Genomic DNA, 16793 nt, shown 5'->3' with positions numbered 1-16793 from the left:
GTGCTGGATCTGCAGACGCGGTGCTATGCATGCAGTGCGTTTTTGATGCGATTTTGACGCGTTCCAGTTTAAAAAAAATATATACATTTTTTTTTGTTGGGAGTGGTGCTGTCAGTATGTTAGCTGCAGTGCGGTGCATTTTCATCGCGTTTTTGACAAAAATGTGACATGCAGGATTTTTTCTGTCCGGACTGGAACGGACTGTGCTTGTGAGAACTGTAGCCCATAAAACACATAGGGATACATTATTATTATTACATAGTATTTATATAGCGCCAACAGTTTGCACAGCACTTTACAATGTAAGGAAGACATTACAATTACAATACAATTCAAGACAGGATGGTAAGGAGGGCCCTGCCCCTGAGGGCTTACAATCTGAAAGATGAGGGGGAAATGATACATGAGGAGGTAGCTGTGTGGGGATGAATTGTTTGAGAATGTGATGGTTCAGTGGTTAGGTTGAGATGGGATAGGCTTTGGGGTGCATTTTGGGTGCAGGAGCGCACGGATCTGGCCTGGACTGAATCCGGACGTCGTGTGAACAAGCCCTAAGGGTTAACTACTACTAAAGGGATCTATTCCATTTGGGAAACCTTTTGTAAAGTACATAGTGAAACAAACCAAAACAGGCAGGGATCTGCAACACCATTTATTGAAGACCTTGCAATGTACATTGATCACCCAAAGTGTACTTTTTGTTTTTTCTCAACAAAAGTGGAGTTACACTATAAGCAGACTTTCATATGTTGCATGCAGAGTTCATAGTTGACTTCATGACTGCAGGCTCTAAAGAAACAAAGCAACCCCAAATTATAATATGTTCATCACCATGCTTCATAGTGTCCCTACTGGGAATCAAACCCAGATCCCTAAAACCTCATGTGGGATAACTATTAAGCTGTTATGCCCTTCTCCATCCATTAAAAAAAGAAAAATCAAGCAGGAAGTTTGGGACTCCTTTTGTAGTGGCTGCCAAATGTGTAAAGACCTCAGTAACTCAAGTGCAGAGATCTTAAAACTTGAGTCCCCAAGACAGATAAGTAACTATTAGGTAGTTTCAATTCTCAAATTTCTGCCAGAAACTGAAAACACCAGTTATAGGTAGACTTAACCCCTTCGTGACTATAACATGGGTACAAAAAATGAAAAAAAGGCCTCAGTCATGAAGGGGTTAAAGTGACATTAAAGTCATCCCCCCTCCCCCCCCCTATGCTACTGTAAGGACTTACATTAAATCATGCCTCTTGATCCGAACATCTTCTTTCCAGTAGTTTTTAGGAGTCCCTCCAGCGCTGGTGCAGGTCTCTGATCCAGCGCCGACTGCTTTGTCTTCCTGTCCCACGGAGTCTGTGCGTGTGCATGCTGCCGGGCTACTTGCATTGACCTACAATGAGTCTCCCCTCTTCTCCTGCCCGAAGATCTTTACTGCGCATGCGCCTGCCCCATAATCCTTCACGGCCGCTCGAGAATTATTCTGATCTTCGGATGGGAACGAGCGGCGAAGACACAGGTAAGTAATAACCTTTTTGGTGACTTTATTTTTTTCATGTTTTTGAATATACTTACTGCTTGCTAGCAGTAAATATATACAAAAAATTAAAGGTCTCATTCTACTTTAATTCTTTTGTTTCATCTTGTGGTTGCTAGCATCATTTTTAGGCAGTTGGACCCTAGGCTCCATGATGAGTACCAGGTAATGTGCTTCCTTAGCAGATAAAGAAGCAGTAGATCCCAGACCCAGTCTGTCATTGTTATATTGACATTATATATGTTTCTGTTGCAGCTGCTGAGTATTAGTTTGTGCCTATAGACACATTTACATAAGAGATGACACTACGTACTATAAAAAAAACGTAGTGTTAAAAAGTGAAATATTTTTTGAGAGATCACATCAGTGCTCTTCAGAAAATCGAATAATTTGCTGTACATTTTTTCATATTTTTCATGAAGATTAGTTTGTCAGTTTTTGCTTTCTGTGGTATGTCTAGGAATAAATTGTATCTCAAATTATAGCTGATTACTATGACATACTATATATACTAGCATACCATTGTGATTACTTTCTCGTTACTTATGTGCCATTTGTAGACATAATCTTTTCTGTGCGTTATTTTGAGTAACATAGTAACAATTAAAATGAATACTGTATCAAGAATTTTGTACATTTTCTACATTCTGGACAATAGCTGTTGAATGGTGAGGTGTGTTTCAATATATTGCTTTTCTCAAAGACAAAGCGCCTAAGGATGTGTGTTTTATGGTTTATGTATTTGTGGCAGATATCAATATTTTGCTGCCTCTAGTAAACAGTTGAAGCTCTGCTTAGATGTTCTTTTATGTGATTGGGGGGCTGTAGGCCAACAGAAGGACAATGAGTGTTGTGGTGGAGTCATTTCACACCGAGCCTATGAGTCAGATCTCACTAGCACGTGGTGCTGTAGATTACATTTGTTACTGTAGATATTTAACCACTTGCTGCCCGGGGTGTTATACCCCCTTCCTGTCCAGGCCATTTTTTTGTATTTAGCGCTGCAGTACTCTGACTGACATTTATTCCATCATGCAACGCTGTACTGAATTTATACCATTTTTGGGGACACATAGAGCTTTCTTTTGGTGGTATTTAATCACCACTGGGCTTTTTATGTTTATATATAATGAAAAAAAGAACCGAAAATGTTGAAAAAAAACCTGTTTTCCCCTACGTTATGTTATAAAACATTTGATATTACCCCATTTTCTGGTAAAATATGAAAGACGGGGTCATGTTTGGTAAATAGACACCAAACATGCCAAGCTTTAAAATTGCGTATGCAATCTACCATGCCAAGAAAATTGGCCATCAGCAAAACACTTTAAAGGAGAACTATGGGGGTTAAGGCTTTTCCCCATAGTTCTCCTTAGGGTAACGGGAGGACACAAACTAGCGTCCTCCCGTCACCCTAGGCGACACCGCAGTATACCGTGAGCTGCTGCTCGCGGTATACTGAGACACCGCAGCTGAAGCGGATCCCGACAATTATGTCTGGATTCGCCCAGCTGCGTGACTGACAGCTGGCTCTGCCTATCTAGAGGCAGAGCCAGCTGTAACTGCCCCCTCCCCCGTCCGTTCCGCCAGTCAGTGCTGGCGGATCGGAGCGGGGAGGGGGGAATCCAGCCCCTCCCTTGTCACGGCAGAGAGCCGTGACAGAATCGAGAGGTGAGCGAACGCCGGTATGTGTTCGCTCACCTCCGGATCTACTAAGCCGACCTGTGACAGTCTCATTGTCACAGGTCGGCTAGAACTATGAGGTGAGTGAAAAGCACTCACCTCATAGTTCTCCTTTAAAAGCTTTTATCGATCATCAATTTAGTGTTATTAGTGATTATTGGCCCTAGAATTATTGCTGTCACTCCGACGTTCACAGCGATATGTAACATGTGTGGCGTAATCGTTGTTGTCACACATAGGCGCACCCAACGTGTATTTACATTTATACCTGCGTGTACACGTGGGACTTAACTTTTTTTTTGGTGTTTTTTAATATGAGACTTTATTTTTATTTTTTTAAATCTTTTTACGCTTAACTTGACCTCTATGGTAGAACAGGACACAGTAGTGACCTAGAGACTGGAGAAAGGAACCACATTACACAGCAGGGAGCACCAGGCATCTGGCACACCTGGAGAGTCCCACATGTTAAAGATGTTTTAGACAAGCTGGTAAAGCCATTGGGGATGGTTGGCATAGGAGGGAGTATTGACCCTTTTATTTGCAGGCCTGCCTTTGATTGGGAGATTTCAGAAAGTGACAAGGTTACATGTTAAATAATTGCTTCTGTTTAAAACACATTTACTGGACACCTGCAGAACTTGAAACATATAGTAATACAAGTAAAATCATCCTCCCGTCCATCCTAGCAAAACCTTTCCTGTAGTCATTTGAGAACAGTTATTTTTATTGCATTAAAAAAGCAGTAGGTATACAACAAAAGCATACCATTAGCGGTTTGACTTTTTTTGCAGCCAATATTCTGGCAGAAATTATTAAACAGAATGCGCAGCTTGTGATATGTAGATCCTAGCACTCACCTAAAACAAACTGATTCTGCTGCTCCTGATTGTTGTGGGGGAATGCTTTCACCAAGTAGCAGTAGGGTTTTTTAAACTATGAAAGGCATCTTAAAGTGGACCTTTGCCCCTTTCATTTAAAATCACATCAGAGAGCAGCTTTGCATGCTGATATGAAATCATCTTACAATCATTGGCTAAACAAACATATTTTGCTTTTACTTATAATTGCTTTTTTTCCACCTCATGGACCTCTTAGGCACTAGTGTTGTAATCCGGGGCTAATAGATGCATCCTGCGAAGGCTACATCACAGTGCATTGCTGGGAAATCTTACCAATAAACATGTGGTACAATGGAAACTTTTGCTTTCATGATCATAGCTTGCTGAGATACAGGTGTATAAGCTGATACAATCACCCATCTTCACACTTTTGTGAAAGTTTAACCCCTAGCATTATTTTTGTTGGCAGCACATAATGGGATTTGAAATTTTGTGACAGATGAAGAGCCTCAGGTTCACTTCTTCCATTTTCATGTTTTCTCCTCATGCTGTGTGGATATTTTGAGCCAATGGAGTATAATAGTTTGCATTTGTGCCCTGTAATTGCTTTGCTTTCCAGGACGTAGAGAAACATACTATTGAGTTTTTAGTATATAATGTTTATCTTGCCATATTTTCTTCCAGATACATGTGAATCCATGTTTTTATCAAGCCTCTCACAAGGGCACCTTTGTACCTTTGGAAAAAGACGAATGGTGCTTGCTGCACGATGGTGACTGCATCTCCCTCTTGCCAGATAAATACTCTTTTCGGGTCATTGCACAGGATGCAACGCTGAGGTAAAGACATTTTTCTGTGCATTTATTATTTCATATACTTAAAAAAATAATTAATGTACAAATCATTTTACTGCATTCAAATGTTAAACATGTGTCACTGTATTAAAGTGTACCTTTTTTTTAACTTATATAATATATAGTAGTAATTATGTAAACAGGGAGCTGACTGTAATTGTAGGCATATAACTAAAGCGATAGAATCAGAGTACCTTTTAATAAAGAAGAACACCAGGCAAAAAATATAGTAATTAAAAAGACCAGCAAAAATTAAAAAAAAAGGGGAAGGGGGGTGGGAGCTTTCGCTGGAATACTCGCCTTCATTCCAAAGCCGCCCCCACAGTATGTCCTTTAAACCAATAGATGTCACCAGTCTTCTTGGTGGAATGACGGACGGTCTTATTCAACCCACTTTCTCTGAGTCCAGACTTTCTTGGATCCACCCCCTGGGGGACTGTCATCACACTGGTCTTGGCAAGGAGTAGTACTGCACTAAACAATGCTCACACATCATTATGTAGATGCCATTCAGTGCAGGAACAAATACCACTTACTTCTACCACTAAAGAAAATGTAATAACACTGAACCAACCACAAGACCCTTGACATAAAAAGGACGGGGAGTGGAGGTTTAACCAAAAGTTTGTAGGTTTGCTTTAAATCATTAAAGACCAACTTCACCCTTCTGGGTCCTCTAACACATCTTCAACCTGGTAGGACGACCCACTAACAGAGCAGTGAGTCTGTGGGGGACAGAATCAAAGAGGAGGTGGATATTGCAGCTTGAGTTCCTTCTTTTCTATTCTTACAAACTGTTCTATTTATATTTCTTTCCTAAGGATGGAGCTTAATTTTTTTCTGAAATTGCAGATCATTTGCTTTTAGCGTTACACCTGCCACTTGTAATGGCCTCCTAACAGTTTAGGGAGCGCAAGCCAACCAGCAGGCTTTGTTGCACCACATGTGGCTGATTGTAAGAGTTTGAGCAACCAAATGATTGTGTTCGTGCATGCTGTTTGCAGCATGTGGCTATCATATTGCTGTAACTAATTGGGTGTCTATATTTCTGTAGCTCAACACCATCCAGCAGGTTTATGATATGAAGCAAGTTGAAAGCATTTATTTTTCTTGAGGCATAGTTGACAGTACATCCTTCTACGTTTTATACTGGTTCTTTTTTTAGTATTTGTCAGTACACAAGCAGCTACAAAGACTGTGTGGTTCAAACATGTCAATTATGAAGGAAATGAACTGGCAACACACATGGGACAGATCCCATCAAGTAATGATAATGTATCCTGGACAGAACCAGTTTTTGTTGAACAGCACTGGTAGGCAGCCTAATCCAGAAGGTCTCTTATAATATGGCATACAAGATAAATAAGGTTTGGCAGGTTGGCTTCTTTATTCTTGTTTAACCTACTGAAGTTCATGTGATGAGCTTTTTTCCTTTCTGTAAAAAAATAGAACATCTCTTAATCGTCCTCACAGAGGAATGCACTTCATAAACTTTAACATCAGAAGTGTTTTTTAATAGCCTGTTGGCTGCAAAATCAAATGTATTTTCATCACAAGAAATCCTGCTAACACACATAAATTGATCCTTTGTTATTCTTCTCTATAATACTAAAATTCCGAGGACTACTTTGATGAAATGTTTTTTTTCTTCTCCCCGCTAGTTATTTTGAGAAATATGTGCAGATTCTCCCTTTCTTAATGGAAACATTACCTTAAAAAGGTGATTTGTACTTTTCATATATATTGTCATAGTTGATGCAGACACAACTATTTAAAGGGAATCTGTCATTATAGATATAATAGGTTGCCATTGATTTACTCCTAAAAAAAAGCTTGGTGCTTGTCTGTCTCTGGCTTAGTCACTGACCTAGAACCAGCATGCCAAAAGTGGGGTCAGAAATTAGGTTCTGCAAGCTTCTTCTAAGTCAGTGACAGTGACTCCTCTCTTCAGGGAAGTCTATTTTGCATCAACATAACCATTGAACTATCACTTTCTCAACCCATTCATCCCCACACAGCTTCCACATCTTGTATCACTTGTCCCTCCCTTTTAGATAGTAAGCTCTCATGGGCAGGACCCTCCTTACCATCTTGTCTTGACTTGTATTGTAACTGTATTGTCTTCCTTATATTGTAAAGCGCTATGCAAATTGTTGGCGCTATATAAATCCCATATAATAGTAATAATACTGACAGCATATAAAATAGGAGTTGTTGAAAAAAATGCTATTCTGACTTGTTGGAAAATCCTTCTGTGTGCATGCTCTTTATCAATAAATATTATTAGTACAAAGAAATACTTAGCCTAAGGACAATTACGGTAAAATGACAGGATAATTAAAGCTTGCTACAAGTTGAAATGGAAAGGTCATTTTTCATGCTACTAAACTACCAAAAATGTCCAGTGCAGCAATTCTATAAGTTATATCAATTTGCTTAACAAAAGTGGAGTTACCCTTTACAGGACACCTATAAACCCCTCCATAGCAGGTGATGTGCCTAACTAGCACCCTGGTTCGCATACTAGTTTTTTTTAAAGAAAGAAAGATAGTCAAATTAAAAGTAAATAGACTTTGTATAAAGCTGGAATCTGATTAATTGCTACTGCACGGATTTTGCTTTTATAGAAGATATACACGTTTTCCTCAGGAGATTTACAAAAATTGAAGTTCAGTGGCATGGCTAGCCTCATTGATTACAAGTTTGAAAAATGTATATAAAACATGCCAATATGACAAATATATTGTGCTATGATGGAGCTATCCTGTGGAAGCTGCACCAAAAAGGCAAGTGGAGGGCAAAGGACTTGCCACAGTATTGCCTTTGAGCTACCTTCAGCTGTTTTTCCTCCTTATTGACTTTCCATGCGTTGTTGTTCTCTGTGCCTCCGTGTGGGGACAGCCATCTTGGTAGAGTAGCAGGGCTTTGCTTGCTCATGTCAGAGCTGGCCGCTGATGACTGGTAATATGGTGACTGGTGGGGTAATGATCAATGAGTAGCGGCTGAAGTAAAGGAAGCTCAGATCCAGAGAATGAATGAAGCAGAAGCAGGGAGATCCTTGTACTGCAGGACATCAGGTATAGCCTTTTCTCCAGCAAGGAGAACAGTAGTGACATCACCAAATCTCATTTCATATCTCATAGCCTAGCATTTAGAGGTAGCAGTTCCTTAGATAATCTCACACTGCAGATGTAGAGCTGTGAGGATACAGAACAGGAGTGCCTAGGCACTTGTCCAGAGAAATTAAATTCCAGGCAAAAGGCTTTTTTTCCCAGTGTATTGCTTAGGCACAAATGACCTTTGTAGATATCCCCTGTTCCAAACAGTAGTCTTCACTTTTTGATTATAGGTCCTCCCTAATCAGAATGATACTATTGTGCTGATTTATCTATTATATTCTGCTGAGATACGCACACCACAGCAAACCACAGTCCATTCATAAAATGCAGGCTGCAATTTGGAGCCTGTGTTGTTGCCTCATGGAGTTCTCACTGCTTAACACAGCAGTGATACAGTAGCTCCATGCATGGAGGAGAACACTAGCACTAAGCACTTGGCTCTCTTCCCTGTATTTTTTTTTCTTTCTTAAGGAGAAGTGTCACCTTAATACTGCTGCTTTATAGGTCTGCCCCTTTAGTTTATAACTTACCTTGTGTAGAAGCTATCATTGTTATATACAGTAAGTTATCCACAGTCATTTTGGTAATTCCCCTATAATACACTCTCCGCCTGTAATAAAGCATAAATGGAATAATTGATCTTTAACCCCTTCCTGTTGGTATCTCCTGGGCTTTTTATTCATGTAATGATTTGCTGTCAGAGTGATCACATGATTGGGAGCCTGTCCTTCCACCTGCTGGTCATAGTGAGGTATTCGAGAGTCGTTAGTGACGTGTTAGTTAGATATGCGTATAACCAACTTTAAAAAAAAAAAAAATCTTTATTTGTATGATTTTACATTTTTATCCAGGTTGTACATAGCACAATGTGAAATAATGCTCACAGACATGAGGTTGAGTCACGTACAAAAAAGCAGCAATTGTGTCAATAAAACATTACAACACATAAAAAAAATTCCAACAAGTATGATGTGATCGTTAGCTTTAAGAACATGGTCAGAGGGGGCCAGACCTCCCACGCGAGCGGGAAATGCTAATATCCTGAGGTGTCCCCTGTCGTGGCAGTGATAATGTAAGCGGCGAGCGCGGGAGTCTAACCCTCTCCATGTCGTGGGAGCTGAACAGCTGGGTTTGAGTAGCTCAGTGTCCCGTGGTCTTTACTAGAATGCAGGTGTACTTTACTACACAGATGGACGGGAGAACCTTGTGATGGTGAGGGCGTCAAGTATGCTATCAGCATGTGAGGGTTACTTATGTGGACTGGTGGAGGGGGGGTAAGACTAAGGGTCAGGGAGGGTACGGGTCGCGCCAGGGTATGGGGAGTTGGAGGGGGAGGAGGAGCGGGGTCCAGAACAAGGCGAGAGAGAAAGAAAAAAAAAAGGGATAGGAAGGGATCCAGTGGCTGTAGACCTCATCATGAAGCCGTATCCTGTCAGAGCGTGAGGTATTCGGGGGAACTCATGAACTCCATCCAGGGAAGCCAGGTACTAGAGAACTGGGCATTGGTGTGTTTGACGGAACTCGTCAGGTCCTCCATGAGGTAGATATCATGTACGCGGTCTAAGACCTGTCTGATCCGTGGGGGCTCAGGTTTTTTCCAAAGGGCTGGAATGCTTGCTCGGGCTGTGTTAATTATGTGCCTGATGAGTGAGCGTGAATATGCCCGCATACTAATGGTGTTGTGATGCAGGAGGAAGAGGGCAGGGTCGCAGGGAATCTGAGCGTCAGTAAATCTCTGAGTGAGAGCGTGTACTTCGTCCCAGAACTGTCCAAGTACTGGGCATGTCCAAAAAATGTGAAGCATGCCTGCTAATGGCTGCTGGCACCGCCAACAGAGGTCCGACACTGCTGGAAATAGAGCGTGCAGAGCCTGGGGTGTGCGGTACCACCTGGTAACGATTTTGTATCCCGTCTTCCTGATACCTATTACTGATGGAGGAGCGATAGGAGAGGGTAAGTAATTTGGTCAGGGATTCTGGCATAAACGTAATCTGCAGGTCCTCCTCCCATCTCGACATAAACCACAAGTGCGGGGGTTCTGTAGGCTGGAGGAGTTGCTGATAGCAGAAGGAGAGTGTGTGGCGGGGGGGCTAGTCTGGGTGCAGATCTGTTCGTAGGGGGTGAGTGGTCTCTTCATGTTGCGGACCGGTGTGATGGTGTGAAAAAAGTGGGATAGGCGAATAGAGGACCAAAAGTCCAGTGGGCCGTAGGTCGCTTGGGTGCGGAGGGCATCCACAGAGGGCCACTCAGAAAGTGTGATGCTTTTGATAAACCTAAACTCCGCAGGGGGGTGTAGGTTCGTGGGCCGACACCGGGGGGAAAGGAAGGGTTGTCCAGTATAGGGAGTAGGGGGGAGGGAGTGGTGGATAGAAGACCCTTGGCAAAGGTTGTGCGTGCTAGCTGCAGTGTAGGACCTATGGTGGGGTGGGTCCGCAGGAGTGGGGTAGAGGGAAATGAACTCAAGGGGAGGTTGGCCAGCGGCGTCTCTGAGAACGACTGTTCCAGGAGGACCCAGAGCTTGGAGGTAGGGTTGCAGCACCAGTCTACTACCCGCGTCAAGTGCGCGGCTATGTAATATTGGTGTACATCAGGTAAGGACATCCCTCCCAAGCTCTTGGGTCTCCGCAACATGTCGTAACTCAGCCTAGGCGGCTTGTGAGCCCAGACGAATTCCCTAAAATTCGTTCGAATGTTGCGGAAGAAGGCTGTAGGTATGTGTATCGGGAGTGCTTGGATGGGGTACAGTAGGCGGGGAAGAATGGACTGTTTTAGGATATTGCACCGCCTCATCCATGAGAAGGTGTTTTTCGTCCAGGCCTCTAGGTCTGACTTAATGCGGGCTAGTAGCGGTGGGAAGTTCAATAAGAACGTAAGGGTCGGGTCTTTTGGGAGTAATATGCCGAGATACTTGATGGTGTTGGGAGTCCTTTTAAATGGGAAGTTCTGGAGATCTCTGCCTAGGAGACATGGAGGGCCTCTGATTTTTGGGAGTTAATACGGAAGTTCGTCAGGGTCCCATACAATTTCAGTTCCCGCAGGAGGACAGGGATGGAGATGTCCGGGGAGGTGAGGAAAAAGAGAAGGTCATCCGCAAAGGCGGCGACCTTGTGGGTTGTGGATCCGGCCATAATTCCTCGGACATCTGGGTTCGCTCGGATCGCGCGGAGTAAAGGTTCGAGGGTGAGTACAAATAGAAGGGGCGAGAGGGGGCAACCCTGACGGGTGCCGTTGGTGATCGGATAGATAGGGGACAGAACACCATTCACCCACACCTGGGCGGAAGGGGAAGAGTAAAGCGCATTGATCCAGGAACGCATTCCCGGGCCCACCCCAATCGCCTCCAGGGTGCACCGTAGGAGCCCCCAGTCCACCCGATCAAACGCCTTCTCTGCATCTGTGGACAGCAGTACACATGGGGTGGTGTTCGATCGGGCGGAGTGGAGGACTCCCAGCGCCCGAGTGGTGTTATCTTGCGCCTCTCGAGGGAATGAATCCAGTTTGGTCAGGATGGATGAGGTGCCCCAGGTAGGGTATCAATCTGTGGTAGAGGATTTTGGCAAAGAGCTTAGTATCCACATTGAGAAGGGAGATAGGTCGGTAGCTAGGGCAGAGGGCTGAGTCTTTACCCTCTTTGGGTATCACCGTGATGTGGGTCCTAAGAGATTCGGGAGGGGGGGTGCGGGCATAAAGAATAGAGTTAAGTGCGGTAAGGAACGGTGCAGCAAGGGTCGGTAGATAACGCTTGTAGTAGGACAAAGAGTAGCCGCCTGGGCCCGGGGCTTTGCCGGTGTGTGTGAGTTTGAGTGTGGACTCCAGCTCCGCCGCCGTAATCGGTGTTTCCATTAACAAGGAGACTTCTGGGGCAAGGGCCGGAATGCCCGAGTTCTGAATGTACTGAACAACACGGGTCCGAGGGGTCTGGATGTTCTGTGCCCTAGATGGATCCGTTAAATTGTATAGGCCTCTATAGTAGTCGGCATAAGCTTCCGCTATTTCTGCCGGTAGTGAGAGTTTGGTGCCCTTGGGTGAGGTGACAGAGGGGACATATGTCCGGGCATGTTGTTTGCGCAGCGCCCCGGCAAGGTACTTGCCACATTGGTTGCCGTATTCGTAGAAAGTACGACGGCATTTAAGCATTGTGGATTTTACCCGAGAGCTGCACAAAGAGCGAAGCTGTTCCCGCGCTAGTTTTTAGTTGGGCTCCTAAGGTGGGGTCAGCGTTGTGTTTGTGTCGGGTTTCTAGGGCGTGGATCTGGTTTAGGAGATCTGCTGTGTCCCTCAGTCTCTGCTTCTTGACCCTGGAATAAGTAGGCCCCTGACAGTGGCCTTGTGCGCCTCCCAAACTATGTAGCGGGGGGATATCTGGCGTGGCGTTTTCTGCGAAGAACAGAGTGATATCCCTCCCCAGTGAGTCGGCAAAACCAGGCTCCTGGAGGAGGGAGTCATTCAACCTCCACTGCCATGGGCCGGGCGGAGGGGCTCCCAGGTCAAGATGGAGGGAGACTGGGGCGTGGTCAGAGAGGGTGATGTTCCCAATATCCGAGTGGGTAACTCTGGATAATTGGCTGTGGTGGATTAGGAAAAAGTCTATGCGGGTATAGGTTTGATGTAGGGCAGAAAAGTAGGTATAATCCCTGGTAGTGGGATGCTGCACACGCCATACATCAAGTAGCTGGTGGGAGAACAGGCAGCGTTTGAGCCGCCTGAGTGTAGCGTAGGAGAGATGGGAGGAGGTTCTCGAGGAGTCCAGACCCGGTTCAAAGATGAGGTTGAAATCGCCCCCAAGAACGAGCATACCCTCCCTGAACTCCGACAGCCGAGTCAGAACTCGCTTTAGAAATGTGAGTTGGTGTTGGTTAGGGACATAAACGTTAGCAAATGTCAGGACCTGTGAGCCTATAGTCCCTTTCAGGAACAGGACCCTGCCCTCCTCTCCTGCATATTGATCTAGGAGTGACCAAGGTATCTTATGTGATATGAGGATACTAACTCCCCTGGACCGCTTGTCCGGAGAGCAGCTGTGATAGGTAGTTGGATACCTTCTGGTCTCCATACATGGGGTGTGGTCCATCTGGAAGTGCGTCTCTTGAAGAAACGCGACCTCAGCCCTCTGGTGGTGAAGTTCATTCAGGATCATTCTCCTCTTTTCAGGGACATTCAGCCCTTTTACATTAGAGGAGAGGATTTTGAGTGCCGCCATGTTCTGGACGCAGGCGCAAGAGGAGCGGGGGAGAATGTGTGGGGGCTGGACGGGGGGGTGGGGGTATCGACCGGTGTAGGGGTTGGGTGGAAGGGGGGGAGGTACCCTGTCAGCGGGTGGGAAGGGGGGAAAGGCTGTACTCTAGGGGGAGGGGTAGTACAGGGAAGGTCTCAAACTATATAGGCTGGACAACCAGCCAAACTGATCACCGCCCACTCCGTGTAAATTCGGAGTCTGGGGGTGGTCACTATCCTATTGGGGGGTAGTAGGTAGACTATGGCAGTGTAGGAAAACACAGCAACTTCAAAGGTTAAAACAACTTCAGGTGCAACAGTGAGCCGCTGCCATCCACGGCATCAGATGTAAACGAAACAGAGATATATAACAACGATTTAAACTATCAAAGAGGTAGTAGTAGTAGTAGTATAGACCCCAGAGTGTATCCGAGGACAGGTAAGGTCATCTACTCTCGCAATCAGGAGCGAGAGAGGGAAGGCCCCCAGTCCAGGCCTGGGTCGCCAACCCCCCCGCGCTCCCGGCGAGGGTACATTGTGTGCACATCACGGGCCATCTATAAGTGGAACATCACAGGCGATATGTGGCATATTAGTAAGAAGAACATAACACCAGTAGTGTCCCCAAGGGATATTAAAACAATACAGACCCAGTGCTATGTTGGCAGTGTTGGTCATACAGAATCACTCTCGTCCACATCCCGCTGGGGGGGTGGGCGACGTGCCCAGACCGAGGTCTAAGCCACCGATCTCCCCCCCCATGGGAAGGAAGTTGCAGCGCACCAAACAAGAAACAATTGAGTCCCACAGTGTATGGTGTTCTGCATGTATACATCACCCGTGTTCGCAGGCATGCCAGCCAGTAAGTTCGTAACGAGTGGAGATTCGAGTCCAGGTGTACACGTGGGTCTCATGCGAAGTCAAGAGGGCCGAAGGTAACTGGGGGACAGGGTGAAAGTTCTCCATAAGAGTTGCGATGTGCCGATGACCTCGATGCGGGGTGCTCACAGTTCTCTCTAGGTAGGGTCCCATCCGGTGACACGGGGTTCCGGGCCAGCAACCGGAGGGGTTGGGGTCCGTGGTCGTGGTCTCATGCCGGAGGGTTCTCTACGACGGTTGCGTTGAGGCAGAGGGCGCGACATCTCGTGCAGGTCGGGTTGGAGCCAGTCGGGGATCTCCACAGGGTTGGCCTCTAGAAAGGAGAAGAGGGCTGGGAGTTGGTCCGGGTTGCGGAGCACAAATGACTCCCCATTCTTGCGGCCTCAGACAGAATGGATACCCCCAGGAGTAGAGTGCCCCAGCTCCCTGGATTACAGCAAGCAACGGTTGAAGCATGCGGCGCATCTGCAGAGTGCGTCTGGACAGGTCAGGTAGGAGGGTGATGTCCGTACCCTCAAAGGGAGTCAGCCCTTTGCGCCAGGCTTGGTGAAGGATGGTTTCTTTTACCGTGTAGTGGTGCACTCGACAAAGGACGTCTCTGGGGCGGGTGCCTCTATCCGGTCGCGGACCTCCCACTCGGTGGACCCGGTCAAGTTCCAAGATCGCGTCGGGTGGTTTATCCATCGTGGTATTGAGGATGCGGGATACTACTGCCCTGAGGTCCGCCGCTGCCGTGGTTTCAGGTAGGCCGGGCAGCTTGATGATGTTGCGGCGGGAGTGATTCTCCAAGTCATCATGCGACAACGACATCGATGTAAGTCTAGCTTCTTGATGTAGGACCCTGGCTTCCAGGTCTGCTAGGCGCCGGGTCACATTGTCATGGCCTGTATGGAGTGAGGTGACCCGGTCCTCGAGGTGGGAGACTGAGGCCGTGATCCCCGCTATGTCTTGCCGCAGTGCCGCTTCCATGTTGGAGACCAGCATCGCCATGTCTCGCTTAGTGGGGAGGGAGAGGAGAATGGCCGACATCTCACCTGCTGAGAGCGGTGTCCCGGCCTCGGGCTGCGGTACTTGAGTGGCAGGTCCTGGCAGTGTGAGGCCCGGTGAGGATCCCGGTGGCGGTCGGGTGTGCTCATCCGGCATGAGGGTCTGGTCTGCAGGTCCGGCCGATTGAGGGTGTCCCGCTGGAGTCCGGGTCTCAGGCACAGTGGTAGGCCGCGGCGGTTCCGGCGGCGCCATGCGGCCGGCCGTCGCGGACCGTGTGGAGACCGAGGGAGAAGAGAAGAAGGGGTGTAGGTCGCCCGAGAAGTTCCCGTGAGCGTCCCCCGCGGCTTTGCACCTCTTGGACATCGGGCGTGAGCTTGTTGATGAGACGGTAAGTGTGTCATGCACGGGTAGCAGCGGAGCTCAGTGAATCCGCGTCTCTACTCCGCCATAGCAAGGCCGTGCCCCCCGTATAACCAACTTTAAGGAGTTCGAGAATTCCACTATCTCCAGCTAATTATTTCTTCTTACGAAGCAGCCATATGATACCCTTTCCCATCCATGGAAAGCCAACCGTCTATGTTTTAATGAAAACAGACTGATGTTAACATTATGAGATTGCTTCAAAGTAGGTTATTTTGCCAAAGTTTCTTCAAAGAATTCAACAAACGTTTTTAAAATAAATAAATAAACACAGTGCAGCTTTTTTTTATTTCTTTTGGCTTACTGGTACACATTGTGAATACATATTTTCACCTCTAAAGTAGCATCTTATGCTTCAAGCAATGATGTGATCATGACATGCTTTATATCTGAGAATTTCTGTGATTTCATTGTGATAGCTTTCAAACACAAAAATCTGGCCCCAGGCATGACCAGCTTTCTAATTTGGCCTGTTCTCTTTATTCTCTTGATCTGTTTTTTTTTGTCCCAAAGTGCTGCCCCTTTCTGCCTTTTCACTTTAAAGTTTGAATATCTTTGTTTACACCTGAATGTTGTGAGAATATTTTACTATACTTTTAGGTTTTCTAACATAAATTAGATTGTACTTTTCCTCTCAATTTTCTTTTTCTCTCTTGCTTTTTCATTTTTTTTTGCTATGTCACTCCAGATGCATTGGGGCTGTGCTTAAAAAGACAGCCAGCACAGCCCCAATGCACTGACAAGACAATAGCCATAGCCCTGTTTTTAACTTTGTCAGTCCACAGCACCCTGTTGCATTCTCCTGAGAGCCTGCTCTGAGCAGACGTCTGCTTATGTCCAGAGATTGATTTGGCTACAACAGCTGACAATCCAATCCAAGGATCAGTCCTCTGTGAGATTCTGCATGAGGGTCCTGGGCCTGATGGTAGCTTCAAGGTTGTGCCATACAATCAGTTTCAAGCCAGACCACTTTAGCAGAGCATCCTAGTTGTGTGGGACAATCAAACCCACTCTCTGGATCAACCTATGTGCTTTTTAGTTGGCCAAAGCAAGACTTTCATTCGCATGTGGATTTCCAAAACCGTCTCTGAGGTAGGAAAGTTTGTAGGAAAGTTTTTCCTTCCTTTGCATTAGATAATACAGATTTTGAACACCAGCCTTTCAGACTGTGGAGATGTCCTTGGGACCACGGACGACATCCAAGGGACATGGTTGGTGAGGAGAGCTAGATACTCCATCAGTGTGCTGCAGTTGAGGGCAATTC

General features: G+C 45.9%; 1 protein-coding gene across 1 annotated transcript in view; it reads left to right on the top strand.

Annotated features, from left to right (window-relative positions):
- The window catches only part of LOC108795648 (aprataxin and PNK-like factor), a 39230-nt gene extending 34331 nt beyond the window's left edge, over nt 1–4899 (top strand). The window contains exon 3 of the mRNA XM_018566938.1: nt 4741–4899. Within this exon, the coding sequence (XP_018422440.1) occupies nt 4741–4899 (159 nt within the window). The remainder of the gene's footprint in view (nt 1–4740) is intronic.
- The last annotated feature ends 11894 nt before the right edge of the window (nt 4900–16793 follow it).

This window comes from Nanorana parkeri, unplaced genomic scaffold (genome assembly GCF_000935625.1).
Source record: "Nanorana parkeri isolate BGI_ZX_2015 unplaced genomic scaffold, ASM93562v1 scaffold990, whole genome shotgun sequence".
Taxonomy (NCBI): Eukaryota; Metazoa; Chordata; class Amphibia; order Anura; family Dicroglossidae; genus Nanorana; species Nanorana parkeri.
The sequence above is the reverse complement of the archived record's forward strand: the minus strand, read 5'-3'. Positions and strand labels throughout refer to the sequence as shown.